Below are 20,040 nucleotides of genomic sequence, written 5' to 3'. Positions count from 1 at the left end.
CATGTACACAGATGCACGTACATGGATACATGTACACAGATCCACACATACACGGATGAACATAGACAGATGCATGTACACAGATGCATCTACACGGATGCATGTACACGGATCCACATACACGGATCCACATACACAGATGCACGTACACGGATACATGTACACGGATCCACATACACAGATGCACGTACACGGATACATGTACACGGATCCACATACACGGATACATGTACACAGATCCACACGTACACGGATCCACATACACGGATGCACATACACAAATGCACGCACACGGATGCACATAGACAGATGCGCGTACACGGATGCACATAGACAGATGCGCGTACACGGATCCACATAGACAGATGCGCGTACACGGATCCACATACACGGATGCACGTACACGGATGCACATAGACAGATGTGCGTACACGGATACACATACATGGATGCGCGTACATGGATCCACATACACGGATGCGTGTACACGATGCACATAGATGCGCGTACACGGATGCACATAGACATGAATGGATGGGGGGAATTGTGATGGTACTAATGACCCTGGAGCTGAAGGGATTTGAAGATGTTTGGTTTTAATCCATTTCCCTTTTCTGTTCACTTTTGTTTGAGGCAGGGTCTAGCTATGTAATGCTGGGATGACAGATGCTTCACCATGCACCCTGCTTGGTTTTCTTTATGACAGCCTAGGAGGAAACTTTCCAGCAGACAGAGAAAAGCAAAAATGTGCAGGCGTGGGACTAGGGCTTCGGGGTGTGTTGTTGCTTCCTGGGGAAGCCCCGGCGGTGCATCTCTTGCCCATCTAGAGACAATCGAGTTTCTAGATGATGTGAAGAAAAGAGGAAGTAAAGGTAGACTTGACTGGGCAGGCGTGGCAGACGCAGAATGAACTCTGCATGTGCCTGCATGGCAGTTCCCAGTGCTGTGGCAAGCTTTAAGCTTTGGATGATGCCAGCTGTATTTTGGGGACAATGTATAACCAACCATCGCTGTGTTTACAGCTGACTGCTGCTCTGGTGATGTCTGTGCAGCACTTGGGCTTCCGTGGGGAGCTCTAGCCAGCTGTCCCCAGGAATGAGTGGGTCTAGCATGTCTTGGCTTGGGGGGCTGAGGGAAAACTGTGTGGCTGCAGAAGCTCCAGTCACAGACAGTGTGGCCAGCCCAGCACTGAGGGTTCCCCAGGGCAGGCTCCTCCCTGGAACTGGTTTCAGATTGTGCTGCTGTGACTATAAACCAGGCACTAGACAACAAGTAGGGGCTGGGATGTGGCTCAACAGCAAGTACCTGCATTGGGGGGGGGGGGGGAGAGAGATCGGTCCTATAGCAAATATAGGACCCTGGCTCTATGCTATGCACTAGAAGCAATTTAGTTGGGCTGTGGAGATGGTCCAGCAAGAAAAGGCGCTTGCAACCAAGTTTCCTGACCTGAGTTCAATCCCTGAGTTCCACATGATAGAAGGAGAGAACCAACTCCTGCAAGTTGTCTTCTGACTTCACATCTGTGCCATGGCATGTGTACACTTAAACACACACAGTACCCATGTTGGGCAGCTCACAGCAGCCCATAACTTCAGCTCCAGGGAATAAGAATACCTCTGACCTCTGTGGGCACCTACACTCAAACACACATACACACACATATGTAATTAGAAATAATAAAAATACTAAAAAATAAAAACAGTGGCCAGTGCGATTGCTCAGTGAGTAAAGGCACTGCTTGCAGGCCTGAGTGCAGTCTGAGTGCCTGGGACCCAAACTGGAGGAGAGAGCCAGCCCTTCAGGAGTGCTCCACCCTCTACTGGGACCCACACTGGAGGAGAGAGCCAGCCCTTCAGGAGTGCTCCACCCTCTACTGGGACCCACACTGGAGGAAGAGTCATCCCTGCAGGAGTGCTCTACCCTCCACTGGGACCCACACTGGAGGAAGAGTCATCCCTGCAGGAGTGCTCCACCCTCCACTGGGACCCACACTGGAGGAGGAGAGAGCCAGCCCTGCAGGAGTGCTCCAGCCTCCACAGAGTGTGCTGGGGCACGTGCACTCATGCACAAATACATACATGTAAAGTTATAATAATAATAAATAAGTCGGGTGTTTTGTCATATTCCACACTTTTAATAACATGTGTCACCAGCCTCATGCCTAGCTTCTATCTTTGTGTCTTGGGGACACTGTGCAGGGGGTCACTTGACCCACAGCCGTGGCTCTGGTGCCCATTACCTCGTCTATTCTGATCCATATAGCTCTGCCAGGGCAGGCTTTGCTGTGAGGCCGCTGAGCTCTTCTGGCTGCCTGAGGACATCCTTCTTTCTGACCTGGGTGAACATAGGTGTCCCTCTCTGAAATGCTTGGGGCAGTACTTAGGAGTTTGGGCGTCTCTGGATTTGGGGATATTTGCATATGTGTAATGATGTGTAATGAGCTATCTTAAAGGTGGGATCAGAGACTAAATGCATAGTATGCATAGTACATTCCTTGAACACGGGTCCTGAGGGACATTCCGTGTGTTTCTAGTGTGTCCTTCTTTGAACAGTGGCCTGCCACATAAGGAATTCTCTATCTGTACTGTGACTGTGGTCACAGGTTCAGGTTGTGGGTGGGCCTTAGTGGTATAATTCTCACTTCAGACTCACATAGCACTGGGTAACAAAAAGGTTTGTTTTGAAAGCCAGGCATGGTGGTGCATGCCTTTCACCCCAGTAATAAAACCAAAAGATAAAACCTACTTCATTTTGGAGCATTTTGTGCTGCCCAGACCGTGCCTGCCTTTCCTGTAGCTTTTTCACTCCGGCTTGTCCGTTTTGTTTCCATTCAGTCCTGGCTCTGGAAGCTTCCAGTAATTCCCTTTCCCCTCAACATAAACAGCCCGCCCATCCTGTCTGTGTGTTCTTTCACTCCTGTGTGTTTTTTCGGCTGGTTGGTTGGTCCAGAGAGGTATTTTTTTCCTTTGTTTCTGTATTTTAATACAAAGTCTCACTTTATGACCCTTGAGAGCCGGGACTAAAGGTGTGTTCTCCACACAGTGCAGCTCTGACTTGACTGTTTCCTTTCTTTTTTTTTTTTTTTTTTTTAAAGATTTATTTATTTATTTATTTTATTAGTACACTGTTGCTGTCTTCGGACACACCAGAAGAGGGCATCCAATCTCATTACGGATGGTTGTGAGCCACCATGTGGTTGCTGGGATTTGAACTCAGGACCTCTGGAAGAGCAGTCAGTGCTCTTAACCGCTGAGCCATCTCTCCAGCCCCTTGACTGTTTCCTTTCTTGTTGTTGTTAATATTGAGACAAGATCCTCTTGTGTTGCCCTGCTTCTGGTCTCAAAGGCCTGTCTCAGTCTCTCCAGTGCTGAGATGACAGACAGAGCGTTCATCTTCCAGGCTCCTCCAGTTCTCTCCCTGTCTCAACTAAGCTCTGGAAAAGTCTCTGCTCTCCGTCAGCTCCTATACCTGTTCCTCAGCATCCCCCGTGGGTGTGGCTGCACATTCCACAGTGACTGCTGAGCCTCAGGCTTGTCTTACTGTGAGGAATACAAAGCAGGGGTGCACCCCTACGGGCCAGCCAGCTCTGAGACTTAGCAACTCTATAACCTTAGCCTTTCTCTGCCTCAGTTTCTTTATTTGTAACCTGGTAGTAGCCCCACAACATTCGGTGATTGTGAGAGCTGGGGTGTTTACTAGCGTCCGCTAGTCATGGTGGTGGTGCACGCCTATCATTCTAGTGCTCCTGAATGCTGAAGGAGGTACAGTAGCCTGGGCTAAGTAACAAAATCCTGTCTTCTAAGATCTAACAAGGGGTTGTGGGGGCGGGTAGGATTGAAGCTCCATTGATAAGAATGCTTGCCTGGCATCTACGAGTTTTGGTTCAATTCTCAATACCACATAAGCCCATCGCCCCAGCACTGAGGGGGAAGAGGCAGGAGGATCAGGAATTGAAAGCTATCCTTGACTGCATAGTGAGTTTGAGATCAGCCTGGGCTATTTGAGACCATCTGAGGCTGAGGAGATTGCTCTCTGGGTTAAGTTCTTGCTACAGGAGCCTGAGAACCTGAGGTAGTATTCCCACCTTCACGTAAAAGCTATGCATGACAGGGGGCCTCCAATCCCATCGAGGAGAGGCTGAGACCAAAGGGTCCCTGGGGCTCTGTGACTAGCCAGTCTATGGGGAACAGCAAGCTCCAGGTTCAGTGAGAGACCTGTCACCACAGGCTAGAGAGAAGGCTCCAAAGTTAACACTTGCTTTCTTGCAGAGGACCTGGGTTCGGTTCTCAGCATCCAGATGGCTCCTCAATGAAATGAATATAGAAGCTGACCATAGGTCTTTATCCTTGCCTGGGTGCTGGGTGCTGGGTGGATGCATTTGAACACCTTGATGTGATGCCCCACCCTCCCTCACTTGCAGAGGCATGAAGGTGATAGAGAACCGAGCCATGAAAGATGAGGAAAAGATGGAGATCCTGGAGATGCAGCTCAAAGAAGCCAAGCACATCTCCGACGAGGCTGACCGAAAGTACGAGGAGGTGAGTTGGGCCTATGGGAGCCGCAGGAAGTGGGAGGAAGCGGTGCTGCCCATAGGAATCCATCAGAAGCCCACATTCAAGAAGATTGCCTAGCCGGGCAGTGGTGGTGCGCGCCTTTAATCCCAGCACTTGGGAGGCAGAAGCAGGCGGATTTCTAAGTTCAAGGCCAGCCTGGTCTACAGAGTGAGTTCCAGGACAGCCAGGGCTACACAGAGAAACCCTGTCTCGAAAAAAAAAAAGAAGATTGCCATTGTAGCAACATCTATTTTCAGACACCGCTGGAAAACTGTCTTGTTGGGTACCAAACAAAAGTACCGTGGCCATGTGTCTGAGCTGCTGGAGACCAGCTCACTCCACTTGTCCCTTAAGCTGGATGTAGACAAGTTGGAACTGGAATAAGCTGAGGGTCATGGTTGCCAGCCTGACTCTGCTGTTCTGTTTGTTTGTTTGTTTGTTTGTTTAAAATCTTCACAGACATAGAATCTCCTACTAGCTCAGACAGGCCTGGAATTCCTGTTGCCCCAGGCTAACCATGAACTCTTGACTGTCCACTGCCTCAGCTTTCCAAATGCTAGAATTATAGGTATGAACTACTATGCCTGGCTCTCTTGTTTTTGGTTTTCCAATATATTTCTGTTTTGTTTTTAGTTTTCCTGAGAAAGGTTCTCCTGTAGTCTAGGCTGTTCTCCTCCCTATGTAGAAAATAATGCAAGGATGGTCTTGACTCCTGCCTCTTGCCTCCATCTCCAAAGTGCTGGGATTACAGACACAAACAAGCTGGCAGAATTTTGTTTTTAAAGAAAGTGTCCAAGATATCTCAGGGTGGCTTCCAACTCCTTTTTAGATGGCCTGGGGTAACCTTTAATTCCTAATTCTCCTGCCTCTGCCTCCCAAATGCTGGGATTATAGGTCACCATGCCTAGTTCTGATCTGGTTGTGAGACTGGGCCCTCCAAACAGAAGGAGAACAGGTGTCATCACCACAGAGGACTCTTGTACGTCGTCCCTCTGTGGCTAAGTGACTTAGCTCTACCTTTTCTTCCCCTGCCTCACTATGGGACCTGAGATGTCCCATCTCTTCCAGGCTCCAGAGCTCAGATTTGGAGGGACCGGCATCTGTAGGGATGGGTGGTAGTGGGATGGGTCGCAGTTGGGTCTTCTGTCTTCATAGGTTGCTCGGAAGTTGGTCATCCTGGAGAGTGAGCTGAAGAGAGCAGAGGAGCGGGCGGAGGTGTCTGAACTGTAAGTGGGCGGAGGTGTCTGAACTGTAAGTGGGCGGAGGTGTCTGAACTGTAAGTGGCAGAGCAGGCTTGAGTGGCTTCTCTGGCTCCCGGCAGAGGAGGGATAGTGGGCTGTGCTGCCTGGGAACTGCTTGTGGCTGGGACCTCTGCTCAAGAGCTTGGGCCGTCAGAGTTCACAGCTCATCCCACCTTTTGCTTCATTGGCTGACAGAACAGCTGCTGATGGTTCTTACTGACAAGGGAAGCTTTGCTGCATCCTTTCCCACCAAGATACTGGGCAAGTGTGTTGAGACACCCGGGACAGCGCAGAGGCCCCAAGTTCCCTTCTCCCAGCAAAGGCTACTGTTGGGCTTCCCTTCCTTCCTCTCTCTCTCTCTCTCTCTCTCTCTCTCTCTCTCTCTCTCTCTCTCTCCCTTCCTTCCTTTCTTTCTTTCCTTCCTTCCTTCCTTCCTTCTTTCTTTCTTTCTTTCTTTCTTTCTTTCTTTCTTTCTTTCTTTTGTTCTTTCTTTCTTTCTTTCTTTTGTTCTTTCTTTCTTTCTTTCTTTCTTTCTTTCTTTCTTTCTTTCTTTGTTGTTTGGTTTTGTTTCTTTGTTTTGTTCTGGGTGTTTTGTTTTGTTTTGAGACAGGGCCTCTTACAGCCTAGAATACCTGACCCTCCTGTCTCTGATTCCTGGAATGACGAACATGCACTACCACACTGAGTTTTTTAATTTTTGTTTTTCACAATTTTGTTTATGTATTTATAAACACACACATTATACTTTAATTACAACACACCCGATTTCACCCTCCTCCCATCGACCCCCTTTTTCTCAGTATCCCCCCCTAACTTTGATTTCTTCTTGTGTGACCCACTGCACTTATTTGCTGTATGTCTTATTAGCATGATCGTGAAGAGGGGTGATTTGCCTGAGCAAGACAACTTGCTGAGTAGTTACACCACTGAGAAATGTATCGCCTCCTTCCCCCAGAGGCCATTATCTGCTCCTAGCTACCTGGGGAGGGTGGAGCTCATGAGCCCACCTCTCCTCCACGATGGAATGTTGACAGGCCCCGCCCCCTGCAGGTCCTGTGTGTGCAGTCCCTGCTGCTGTGAGACCATGATGCCATCGCCCTGTCCCGTGCAGAAGATATCGAGTCACAGCTCTGCTGCCCATGTTCTTCCGCCCCCTCCCATTTTTCTCACTGTTCCTTGTTAGCTGTTTTGAAATTTTTGAGACAGAGTTTTGCTGTATAGCCAGGCTGGCCTAGAATTCAGGGTCTTCCTTCCTGCCTCCACTTTGCACATCGAGCCAGGCCATTTGGTCTTCATAGAATGCTGTCTGTAGGTGGCAGATATCCAACAAATGTTTCAGGGTGCGGCTTCTGATGTGGCTATGGTACCTGACACATTCCCATGGACACAGCTCAGCTAGAATGTCACAGGTCACAACAAACAGAATGCCCCCTTTGGCCTTGGACCAAGGATTCAGCTCCGCAGAGAGCCCTGCAGGGCTGGGAGCACCCTGGCTTCACAGAGGCATAGGCTTGCTTCCTGGAGTGTCCTGTGAGCTCTGAATGCCGTCTCCCTCCTCCCACCTTTGTCTTATTTGCACAACTTCCTGAGAAAACTAAGCCAGCCAGTCACAGATTTCACAAGTCCCTATTTATTGCCTTATCCCTGGCAGATGCCCAGGTTGCTTTACAAACCCTCCAAATGCCCTCCTGCCCTGCTTCTGCCTGTGCCCAGCAGGAGAGAGTATAAGTTTCCAGCAGTGGGGGATGGGGGATGGACAGTGGACTTGCTGGAAGGGAATTGCCTACATTACAGCAAATCTTTTGTTTTGGTGCAGAAAGTGTGGTGACCTGGAAGAAGAGCTCAAGAATGTAACTAACAATCTGAAATCACTGGAGGCTGCTTCTGAAAAGGTGGGACGGAGGGAAACTTGCTATATTTTGTTCTGTTCTCAGTCCAGATGACCTGGCATGAGCCGGGGTATTGGCATGCAGGCCTTGCTTCATGGGTGTCGTATTGAGGCTGAGTCTCTCACCTGAAGCGCATCTATTTGGCTAGTCTAGTTAGCCAGCTTGTTCCAAGAATCTTATCTCCACAGAGGGAGCCACACCCATCCAGCTTTTATGTGGATGCTGGGGTCCTCGCTGCCAGGCAAATGCTTCACTCACTGAATCATCTCCCCAGCTCCTTCTTCCTTTCCTGAAGTATTTATTTCATATATGTAAGTGTTTTGCCAGCATGTATGTCTGCACTTCAGGGCAGGGTGTCAGATCTCCTGGCACTGAACTTACAAATGGTTGTGAGCCTCCATGTAGGTACTGAGTCCTGAACCCCAGCCCTCGGTAAAAGCAACAAAAGCCCTTAACCTCTGAGGCATCTCTCCAGCCTCTTTCCCTCTTTTAAGAACCGCCTTTGTTTTTTTTTTCCCATAGTACTCTGAAAAGGAGGATAAATATGAAGAAGAAATCAAGCTTCTGTCTGACAAGCTGAAGGAGGTGAGTGACCACACCCAGCTATGCCCTACATTTTGAGGGGCTAATCTGAAGCAGGGTAGTGACTCTTTTTCTTCCCTAGGCGGAGACTCGAGCTGAGTTTGCAGAAAGGACAGTTTCTAAACTAGAGAAGACAATTGATGACCTTGAAGGTAGGAATCTCCACTTCCCGGAGTGACAGATGAAAGCTGAGTGAGGAGGTCTGGGGAGGGACAGAGCTAGGCTTTGTTTCCAGAGTGAGGTCTTCGGAATTCTCAGAGATGCCTTGCATATTTTAAATGCCACCAGTTCTTGCTGGCCTCTCTCCCAGAGGCAAGGCTTATCTTAGTGTGAGGAAAGAGAAAAAAACAGGCAGCAGGGCCTCAGTTCCCCAGGGAACACAACTCAGCATTTCTTGAAGTGACTATGTTATTCTTCATGATAGAGCATGAAATTCCAGACGCTTGGGGTTGGAATCCTCCAGGCCATTTCATCCAGGAAGGGAGACTCATTCTTCACATCTTTATCCATATAAGGGAAAATGTTCCACTCCAAAGGGTGACCTATGGCAGGGTGATTAAGCCATCAGAAGTCATCTTGGGCCCAGGGGTGATGGTAGTGGGGGTTATTTATCTTGAGATAGGGTCTTACAGTGTAAACCAGGCTAGCCTTGCCTCTGCCTCCCAAACGCCGGGATTAAAGGTGTGCGCCACCACACCCAGCTCACCATTATTTCAAGGGCTCATCTAGGCTGCTCCTGTTCAGTAGCTCAGACCTGTTTTACATGGGACTTAACTTTCTCTTGGTTCACACTGTTTTCTCACTATTCTCCTGTTTGTCTATGCTCTTCCATCTCAACCCTCCATCCTATTTCTTCAACCCCCTTCCTGGGGACACCACCCTACAGTGCCCAAAAGCTCAGGTAAATAGCTATCAGCAAGGATGTGAAACCATCCCTCAGTGACTTGAGCTCTCTCTGAGGGCAATGGGTGTCACCTTGGGTCTTAACCATCTCCAGGTGAACTGGCTCTGGTGCCTAGGAGCTCCAGGGAACCCACCTTCTGGTGTAAACTTTAGCCTTTTCCCCATGTGTCTGACTCTGACTATAATGACCTATAATGACAACAGGCCATCTTCATCTTCTGTCCTTGCCACCTCATTTTTGAGCTGGAATCGGGTGCCTTTGACCGTGGCCATTTTGTAAGCTGGGCAGTGTTTGTACACGCCTTTAATCCCAAGACTTGGGAGGCAGGGGCAGGTGGATCTGAGTTCAAGAACAGCCTGGTCTACAGAGGGTGTTGCTATGGAGAAATGCTGGGAGTGACAGTGGTGGGCATTTTGTAAACCCTGCCCTATATACCTTGTTTTGCATGTGCCCTGGGACATCACTGGCCTTGCTGGGGGGAGGGGAGGGTTGCTCAGTATTTCCCTCAGAAATTTCCAGACACGAATAGCCTCCACCCTTTGAAGTAACCATCTCTTCCTGTCTGTCTAATCAGTCAACTGGATCCCTCCAAGAGTTCAGCTCCCTGCTGTTGTCTGTCTGAGCTGTGCTGAGAGGCTCAAGGATAGGGCTACTTTGGGGTTTGGGGGTGAGGCTCTTTCGTCTCAGACTTAGTTAACAAAACATACTAGAGAGGCCAGCATTGGTGGAAGGCCTGGGCGGCATCCCACCTCCACTACTGGAACTGTGCAGCACTGAGCATAAAACACAAGTGCAGCCCGGGTTCCCAGGAGAGCGGCCTGAGAACACGGAGCAGCTGGCTCACAAGAGCATCTTGTTAACAAGTCTTCACACAGCCAGGTCCCAGTAGTTTGTCCCAAGAAGGCTTCTGTGGCTACAGAGAAACTGCCATCTTCCACAGTCTAAGGTGTTTTTCTTCCTGAAAATTTCCAGGTCGAGCTCATCAGTTTAGGAGGCCTTTTGCTTTCTTCCAGAATTTTAATGACTCCTGGCCTAGTCTTTTATTAGCTGTCACTCACACAAACCAGTTTTCCCTCATGCTTGGTCATGCAGAGCTCTCGATGGCTTTTTAAAATTATTGTGTTTATTTACTTATTTGGTAGTGTAGAGCACACATGTGACAGTGCACAGAAGTTGGGGGTAGGACAACAGGGATCAAGTTTCTCCTTCTACCACAAGGGTCCTGGGGAGTCAGCTCAGGTCTTCAGGCTTGGCAGCAGGAACCTTGACCTGATGGGCCATCTCACAACTGCCCTTTTTTTTTTTTTTTTTTTTTTTTTTTCAAATTTTACTTTGTCAGTTATTGAATAGTTTTCTTGCAGTCTTATGTTATTTACCTGAGATTTGACTCAGTTGCCAGGGCACCCTGACAATGAATTCTGTATGCCTGGAATTACAATAGCCACTCCCAGGTGCTCCAAAGGAAAAACAGGTTACAGGACTTTACATTTTCCTAACAGATGTTCTAAGTCATCTGTATCTAGTAGCGAAGTCTTTTATGTGTACAGCACCTCCTGAATTCTGGCACATGTCTCTGTTCTCATAAGGCATCTATCAATCACACACACTGATGGTGTTCTCCCCACCTCACAGATGGCAGACTTAGACCTAGAAAGCTTAAATGGCTCACTCTAGTGATACACCTTAGGGCTTCGGTCCAAGTGTTCTGGCTCACGGATGGCTGGATTTATTTGGAAAAGGAAAACACAGGACAGTAAGTTGAGTTTCATCAAGGCAGAAAAGTTTATTTTTGCATAGTGCATTTTATGCGGCATTTGAGATGTTAAAATCTTATTTGTAGTTTATGCTTGTCGGGGAGGGGAGGTGCGCATGTGCCGTGGTTCATATGTGGAGGTCAGAAAACAGGTTGTAGGAGTCTGTTTTGTTCCTATTATGCAAGTCCCAGGGATTAAACTGATTATCAGGCCTGGCAGCAAGTGCCTTTTCTTGATGAGAAACCAGACCCAGGATTTTTCTTTGGGTTGGGAGTGGTATTGAGACAAGGTCATATACAGCCCAGGTTGACCTTGAATTGATCATAGCCCAGGATGACCTCTGCCTCCTGATCCTCCTGCCTCCTTCCAGGTGCTGGGGTGTCAAGTGTGCACCACAAAGCCAGGCTGTTTCTGGACACTTGTTTTGGTTTTGTTTTTGAGACATGATCTGGTGAGATCACAGCTCTGGCTAGCCTGGAACGTGCTAGGTCAACCAGGAACTTGCTGGGTAGACCAGACTGGTCACCTGCCTCCTGAGTGCTGGAATTCAAATAATGCAGCAGCACTCCCAGCCTAATAGCTCATACTATCTTGTTTGCTCTTTGATCCCTATTACTCCACGGTATTCTGTGTGATTCTTAGCTGTGGCTTTCACTGTCACACCTTTCCCTTCCCTTAACAAAGATGCCTATTAATTCATTTTTCCTCCCTCTCTTAATCTTTACCAGAAAAACTTGCCCAGGCCAAAGAAGAAAATGTGGGCTTACATCAGACACTGGACCAGACACTAAACGAACTTAACTGTATATAAACTAAACCAGAAGAGTCCCGTTTTGACACCAGCTCCACTCCAGAGAGTGCGCCCTGTCTTCCTTTCCTGTAAGAAGTTCTGCTTATTATCACGTCTCCACCTTGCTGGAAATGCCAAGCAGATAATGAATTCATGACCGAATATTTTGTGTTAGACAAGCTTTGAGCACCAGTTAATTCTTTCCTTTTCCAGTCAAGTGGCACCAGCTTCTTTGGTTATTCTTATTCTTAAATTGCATTTATTCCTAAAATAGGCAGGGAATTTCACACTGAAATAAATAATACTCAAATAACAAAAAGGTCGCTAGCCATCAATACATTGAGCATTGTTCTAATACCAAGTGCTGGTCAACAACAGGTCTCTCGAGCAGCAAAGTAGTGATAGAAAAAGAAATTGGCTTAACTTCATCTCCGTTGTTCAGGGAACAACAATGGAAGCTTGACTTTGCCAAGACTTGAATTCCTTAGGGAATGACACTAATAAAAGACCAAGAACTCCTGAGTGAACTGGATGTGGGGTGCTCTGTAGGCTGCACATTTTTTTTGGTTTTCTGCTTTTGCTTTCTCAGTTAACATCTCACACCGAAACATTCCACATTCCGCAGCAATGCGGGGCCAACTCAAGTTTACAGTCCTGAGTGAGAGTCACCCTGCTTCTAGCCCGTCTTAACCCTGCCCCTCACGCCTATTTATTAAGCATCACACTACCAGGGAGATGAGCTTCGAGCAAACTGTGCAATTGAGAAAGCCTACTCTGTTCTGTAGGTTCTTGCAATTGTATCATGCGTAATAGTATCACTTTTTCTACAATTGGTCAAATAAATTTTTGCATAAATAATGTGTGTGGACTTATTCTTTTTTAGTTGACAGTTTTGTAGGTGTATCTAATGCATTTGGGTTACTATGCATACACCATTCTTAACTTTCCCATCCCTATGTATCCTACCTCCATCCAGATCAGTCTCTCAGTTTGGTTTTGCTGTACTACACATTTAGTTAAATATGCCTGTCTGTGACTGTGAGTTTGTAACATTTACCAGAGCCTGGCAGGATTCAACTGGCAGGTACACAACTGAAAACATCGACTCCTCCCCCTTTTCTGAATCCATCATCAACTAGTTCTGAGGGATGGGGTCCCCAAACCCCCCGCCTCTGTCAACACCTAGCTATTGATTAAACAACTTTGTTCAACAAGGGTTAGCAGACTGTAAAGGTGACTGTGCCAAGAGCTCAGCGGGTAGTTTCTTTTTGCTTACGCTGTGACTTCATGATACAAAGACAGTGATCTCCATACCTCAGGTGGGAGGGAGCACATGGCCACTGTTACTCAGAACGTCTGGCCGTTTGTGATTCCTGATTCTTCCTAAGCTGGACTGAGCCAAAAGGGAAGGATTTTAATGGTGCAGTGGTTCTCAGTGGGTGGTGACCCCTTTGGGGTTAAACAACCCTTTCACAGGGGTTGTATATTAGATATTTACAATTCATAACAGCAAAATTAGCTATGCAGTAGCAATGAAAATAATTTTATGGTTGGGGAACTGTATTTAAGGTCACAGCATTAAGAAGGATGAGAACCACTGAGGTGGTAGGGAAAATGTTTATACTGCCGTAGTTAGGAGAAATATAAGGCCTGTTGTGACCAGGCTTTTTCTGCATTGCACACACAAGCCAAGCAAAAAATAGAGTGAAAGGAAGGTTGGGCCCACATGATTAAAACAAGCTTAACTTGATCAGAAATGGAAGTAACCAGTATCAGGAAACTGGTTAACATCTTTCTGAAAATGCTATGGCTGGTTGGTTTTAGAGGCATGAAGGCAAGATGGGTAAATATCACTGAACTAGGATAGGGCCTGGCAGGATGGCTCAGGGTGAAAGTGCTTTCTGTGCAAGACTGACCACCAGAATTGGATTCCTGCCTTGGTAGAAAGTGAGAACCAACTCCCAAAAGATGTCCTTTCAGGGCTATAGAGATGGCTCAACAACGAAAATCACTTGCTGCTCCTGCACAGACCTGGGTTTGGTTCCCAGTACCAATACCAAGCAGCTAGCAACCACCTCTAACTCCAGTTTCAGAGAATCCAACAACTGCTTCTGGCCTCAAAAGGGCACTTGTGCTTATAATACACATACGGATAAGCAGGTATACACATAAGAAAGAAGTAAAAGTTGTCCTCTGGGCTCCATACATTCACCATGGCATCCATGCACCTCTGTTCACACATGAGACCATCTGGGATGGCAGTTGTTATGAAGAGGAAGTGATTCTTCCTGTCTGCCTCTGTGGTAGGGACATGGAGCAACAGCCTGTTACTATATTTTCACTACCACCATTGCTTTAGTGTTTTGCTTCAAAATCTTACCTTCAAGAGGTAGGTAAGAGATTCAAGAAAATGAGCAGTTTTTGTTGGGTGTAGTGTTGCAAGCTAGCCTCAGCTAGAGAACTTGACTTCAAATGAGAATCAAATGGGGTGGTACATACATTAACTCTCAACACTCAAGGAAGTAGAGAGGCAGGCAGATCTAAGTTCCAGGCCAGCCAGAGATAAAAGTCTCTCCTTTAAGACTCTGTCTTAAAAGAGAAACAAAAGCTTTCAAAACATTAATGCAAAATGCAAAACATTTTTGAACCAAATATAATTAAGGGCTTCCCTATTCCAAGTGGATTCTGTGAGCTTAGAGGGTAAAGACAGTGTCTTCAAATTGCATAATCCTCTACTGAGAGTCATGCTAACTGCTCACACTGACGCTACCCCATCAGAGCTTCCTGTTGTCTTGTCTCCTCCTCAGTCCACTAGGTTGGAGTCTAACTAAACTCAGATGGTTTTGGTCACCTTTGTGCCTCAGCACTTAGAGTGTCAGCTTTATTTAACACTACAATGGAAGAATTGGAGCCAATGAGGCTAATCTCAGGTGCGACTATTGCTAACTGAAAACTTTTCCCAGTATCCCTAGTGAGGACTTAAAATATAGTCAGGTTTGGCAAGGTTTGACAGACTCTTAAGAAGGCTGAAATAAGACAGGTCCAGTGTTTGCTGACTTGTCCCGGTCTAGAAGTATCCCCCAGGATATTAGGTAACCATTAAGAATGAGCACACCAGAGTGGACTCTAGTGAACAGGGAAGAGTATGATGTGACTGTGGTAACGGAAATGGATTTAAATGACCTTAAGAACCAGGATGTGGTTTAGGAGGATGGTGTAGTCAGTAATGCACTTGCTGAGCAAGCACGAGTACCTGAGTTCAATCTTTAACATGCATGTGAAAAAGCCAGGCATGGTGGTCTGCGCCAATAAACCCAGCCCTGGGGAGACGCGGATAGGAGGCTGTCTACTACTCTCTGGCCAGCCAGTTTAGCCTAATGGGCAAGCTTCAGATCCAGTGAGAGATTCTGTCTCAAACCAGAAGGTGGAGAGTGATTGAGGAAGATACCTGACAAAGTCAACCTCTAGCCTACACACACAAATGCACAGACATATACACATACATATATACACACAAATGCCCAGCAATACACACAAACACAGATATAGACAGAATCAGGACATGAGAGAGATTACAAAATGTGTCAAAAATTATTTTAGCTTCACTTATAATTTAGAACAAGCTAGTCTGGATAATGACCAGAAAGCAATTAAACATAGGCATTGGATGGTAATTTATTTTTTTTAACACTATTTGCTCATTTATTTTGTTTGTGTATGGGTCTGGGTACATGGTGCATGCCACTAGCATGTTTATAGAGGTCAGAAAACAGCTTGTAGAAACTGAGTCTCTTCTTCCACTACTTAGGGCTTTTTTCCCCTTTAGTATATTTACTAAAAATACTGACTGATGGTTTGGGTGAGAGTGAGGCCAGCATGGCCACATAGATGAGGAAGTTCTGAACGGAGGAGATAGTATGCTTTATCTTCTCTGGGTCCAGTTTCAGCCTGACAACCTTGATCCTCAACAGTAAAGCTTCACCTCAGCAGATTATTGGCACTGAACCCTCCCCTCCTTTTCACACTGACCACCTTGAACCCCCGCCACATAGAGCTTAAGAAACTATTTCAAGTTGTCACTGTTAATCCCACGGCTCACCGGAGAAAGCCAATTGCATCATTTGCATCAAATTTGAAGCAAGCTTTATTAAATATTGAATACTGACCCAAAAGATGGACTTTGGTCAGGACCATTCCCAGGAATTTCCCAGCTGAAAATGGCCCCATATAAAAACTATTGCCCACCATACTTTCCAATGAGGGGTTCTTTTCCCAGAACTACAACTCCTGACATGCCACAGAAAGTTACCTAATTCCTGGGGCAGGAGGTGTTTACAGGTTAATTTTGGGAATTACAGTTAAATTTGGTGGCAAGCACCTTTAATCCACACAGCCATCTCACTTACCGCTGGATGAAAATTTTAGAATTATCACCATGAAGATGTTAGAAACCACAGGAAAAATCATCCAGAAAATGACAATCAGATGGAAAGAATCTAGCAGAACACCAATGTTGAACTACAAACAAGAATCTACGGAGGTCTGCAGTAGTAGAGATGACCCAAGAGAGGCAACTCACATACGGAGAGTACCAAGAAAAAAGAATTTTCAGAGGCAGTCAACTCTGAGAAGAGTTCAAGAGAAGCAACTACCACAGATGCTGAGGCCTAGAAAGTGGGCATCGCTTCTGATGGAAACGTCTCAAGCAGAGGAGATGAATACAATAAGCTAAATAAAACTGAAAGGAGGAAAGGCACAATCCAGCTTCCTGATGTCTTTAAGTGAATCTCTGCATTTCTAATAATATCAAGAGTGTTAGTATAAGTCTGAACCCGGTGACGTCATATTCAGGGGCCTGCGACTCCTACGTTGCTGGGACAACCACTCCCAGAATTCACCTACCTGACTCACCTACACCTGGGAAATTACACACGTCATCACCCACTTAAATAGTTGGGACCACCCCCAACCTCTCTCTCTCTTCGTCTTCTCTTCACTCGCCATCTTCCCGTTCCTCTCTCCCACTCCCTTCCCCAAATAAACCCCTTCCCTTGGAACCGGATCGGATCGGCTTTGGTGTTGTCTGTCCAAACTGCGCTCGAATCCTAACAAAGAGTTGTTGCTGTTAATATTTAAAATTGCATTTTCTTGGGCCAACTATCTAAGCGGCAGTGACTCTGCTTAGCTCTGCCGCCATGTTCCACAGCCAGAGGCCATGTACACACTGCAACTAGGAACGGCCAGCCAGAAACACAGGGCCTGGCACCCACGAGACACCAGGGCGGGAGATGGCTCTGTCAATCTTTCATGCTGTTTCCACAAGGCTGGGCTGAGCTCAGACCATCCTGCCATCCACATGGTACCCGGTAGAAAAGGAGACTTTGATGCTTAAAGATTAATCAAAGGCTTTATATGTTTGGTAATGCTCAATAACTAGATGCCCACACAATTAGAGGTGTAACCCAATACCCAACCTAGATATATCAACTACCTTTGACTGCTAGAGACAATCGAACATCCGAAGCCATGTTCCCCTCCCTCTCCTTCTCCATCCCCCACTCCCTCTCCCCTCCCCCTCCCCCCTCTCTCTTGTCTTCTCCTTCCTAGCTCCTCCTCCTCCTTCTCCTTTTCCTCTCCTTACTCTTCCTCTTCCTCTCCTTACTCCTCCCACCTTAGCTCCTCAAAACTTTTGGGGAAAATATGCCACTACAAAGAGTAACCTAAAAGTTACTATCTAAAACTACCTCTGAAAAACAGGAAACCATAGATGAAATCTTAAGTGCCTCCTTAAGTGCCTCCAACCACCAGGTTCCACCCAAAGAACACTCTCTGACTTAATGGCTGGACCCAGACACCAACCCCCATGCCCTCTACTGTATAAAAACCCCAAGCTCTGGACTTGAAAACCCACCATTTCCCATCCTAGAAAGTTCTACCCTGTAAAGCTCTGCCCACAAAGCCATATAAACCCTATCTTCTGCTCACTCCTTTGCTGCTTCTCCCAGAGCAGAGGCAGCCACCCTTCTGGGTTCTTTCCTCCCAATATATCTCGTGTCTGAGGTTTATTGTACCGAATGATTTTGCAATATTCCTTGGCTCCCAACTACCATGATACTTTTCCCTTCAGAGCTGGGGAAATATTCCCCAGCCAAAGCATAGCTGTAACACTTCCACTGGGGAAGCCTTTCCCCTCAGAGCTGTAACACACAAATCCTAGCCAGTACTCGGTGGTGGTCTGAGGATCAGCATCAAAGCACTTGCCTGGCATGTATTGGGCCTCTTTGTTCTTATAGGTACCAATCTGTACCCCAAGAGCATCTGCTGAGGTTTCCAGGCTCTTAAATGCCAGGAAAAAGGATTGTACCAGGGACATGCAGTAAGGTAGTAAAAATAGAGAGTTTATTACAAGAGTTTGGGCTGGAGAGATGGCTCAGCAGTTAAGAGCACTGGCTCATCTTCTAGACGTCCTCAGTTCAAGTCCAGGCAACCACGTGGTGACTCATAACCATCTGTAATGGGATCTGATGCCCTCTTCTGGTAAGAATGAAAACAGTGTACACATATATACTCATACATAAAATAAATCTTTAAAAAAGATAGTGCTCCTGAGAGTGAGCATAGGCTTATAAGCAGAGAGCAGGCATCCCCTCAAAAGCGCTGAGCTACAGTGCTCATGGCCAGCCACTCCCGTATTTGTACATGGTGGCCTTTTTTGTACATGACATTTGTTATAGATAGTACAGGTAGAAAAGAGCTTGCAGTCTCTCTGGCAACTGGCTTTTTGTATGTCATCCTATCGAGCTGTGTATTGTCATCTTACCTAGTGAAAGGTTTTTAATTTGGGCTTCCAGGGGGATACTGAGACAGATTAGAAGAGTTATTAACACTATAGACAGACAAGCAGCAGCATATCAGTAATTCTAAGAATTCAGACCCTGTGGCCAGAGGCAGGTAGACAACAGCATGTCAGGAAATCAGCATTCAGGTCCATGTGGCAGAGTAGGGTGGTCTTTCTTACAGGTTTTTAAAAGGCAGTGGTTCCATGTCATGTGATTGAATAGTCCACTGTAAGAGCTTGAAGTTGGGCTGATTCCCAGCTGGCATGATGTAGGGAAAGTGGGGAGGGACCCACTTAGTTAATGTTGTTTCCTCTGGAGAGGTAGCCTTAGAGAACTGGTGTGTGCTAGCTTGACGCCTGCATGCATCATCAGCTATGAGGACGGGGAGACACATCTGAAGACAGGCTTGACCTGGGTTGGTCTGCCAGTACTTCACCCCCTGAGTTATCTCCTCAGTCCTCATATATATTATTCACGTGTAGCACTTTTTTATTGGATATTTTATTTGTATTTCAGATGTTATGCTTTCTCCCCATTTCCCCCACCCACCCAGAAACCCCCTATCCCATGTCCCTACCTCCTGCCTCTATGAGGATGTGCCCCCACCCACCCACCCACTCCCACCTCTCTGCCCTTGAATTCCTCCACACCGGGGCATCCAGCCTTCAGGGGACCAAGGAACTCCTCTCCAACCTATGCCTGACAAGGCCATTCTCCCCTACATATACAGCTGGAGCCATGGGTCCCTCCCTATGTGCTCCCAGGCCGGTGGTTTAGACCCTGGGAGCTCTGGTTGGCTGGTATTGTTGCTCTCCCCATGGGGCCGCAAAACCTTTCAGCTCCTTCAGTCTTCTCTCTAACTCCTCCATTAGGAACCCCATGATCACTTCAATGGTTAGTTTGAGCATCCACCTCTGTATATGTCAGGCTCTGGTAGACCTCTAAGGAGACAGGTAGATCAGGCTCCTGTCAGCATGCACTTCCTGGCATCCACATCACCTTCTGCCTTTGGTGACTGCACAAGGGATGGATACCTAGGTGAAGCAGTCTCAGGATGGCCCCTCCTTCAATTTCTGTCCCATAATTTGTCTCCATATTTGCTCCCATGAGTATTTTGTTATTCCATCTAAGAAGGACCACAGCACCCACATTTTGGTCTTCCTTCTTCATGAGCTTCATGTGGTCTGTGAACTGTATCTTGAATATCTCCAGCTTTTGGGCTAATATCCACTTATCAGTGAGTGCATACCATGTGTGTTCTTTTGTGACTGAGTTACCTCACTCAGGATAATATTTTCTAGTTCCATCATTTGCCTAAGTATTTCATGAGTTGCCGGGCAGTGGTGGTGCACACCTTTAATCCCAGCACTTGGGAGGCAGAGACAGGTGGATTTCTGAGTTCGAGGCCAGCCTGGTCTACAGAGTGAGTTCCGGGACAGCCAGGGCTACACAGAGAAACCCTGTCTCAAAAAAACAAAACAAAAGAAT

General features: G+C 46.9%; 1 protein-coding gene across 1 annotated transcript in view; it reads left to right on the top strand.

The window, feature by feature from the left end:
- Tpm4 (tropomyosin 4) overlaps nt 1–12,571 on the top strand; it is a 16,540-nt gene extending 3,969 nt beyond the window's left edge. Inside the window, exons 3-8 of the mRNA XM_028787716.1 lie at nt 4,421–4,538; nt 5,709–5,779; nt 7,611–7,686; nt 8,206–8,268; nt 8,348–8,417; nt 11,652–12,571. Of these exons, the coding sequence (XP_028643549.1) occupies nt 4,421–4,538; nt 5,709–5,779; nt 7,611–7,686; nt 8,206–8,268; nt 8,348–8,417; nt 11,652–11,734 (481 nt within the window). The 3' untranslated portion in view covers nt 11,735–12,571. The remainder of the gene's footprint in view (nt 1–4,420; nt 4,539–5,708; nt 5,780–7,610; nt 7,687–8,205; nt 8,269–8,347; nt 8,418–11,651) is intronic.
- Nucleotides 12,572–20,040: the final 7,469 nt, after the last annotated feature.

This window comes from Grammomys surdaster, unplaced genomic scaffold (genome assembly GCF_004785775.1).
Source record: "Grammomys surdaster isolate TR1022 unplaced genomic scaffold, NIH_TR_1.0 125672, whole genome shotgun sequence".
NCBI lineage: Eukaryota > Metazoa > Chordata > Mammalia > Rodentia > Muridae > Grammomys > Grammomys surdaster.
Note: the sequence above shows the minus strand (reverse complement) of the source record. Positions and strands in the feature narration are given on the sequence as shown.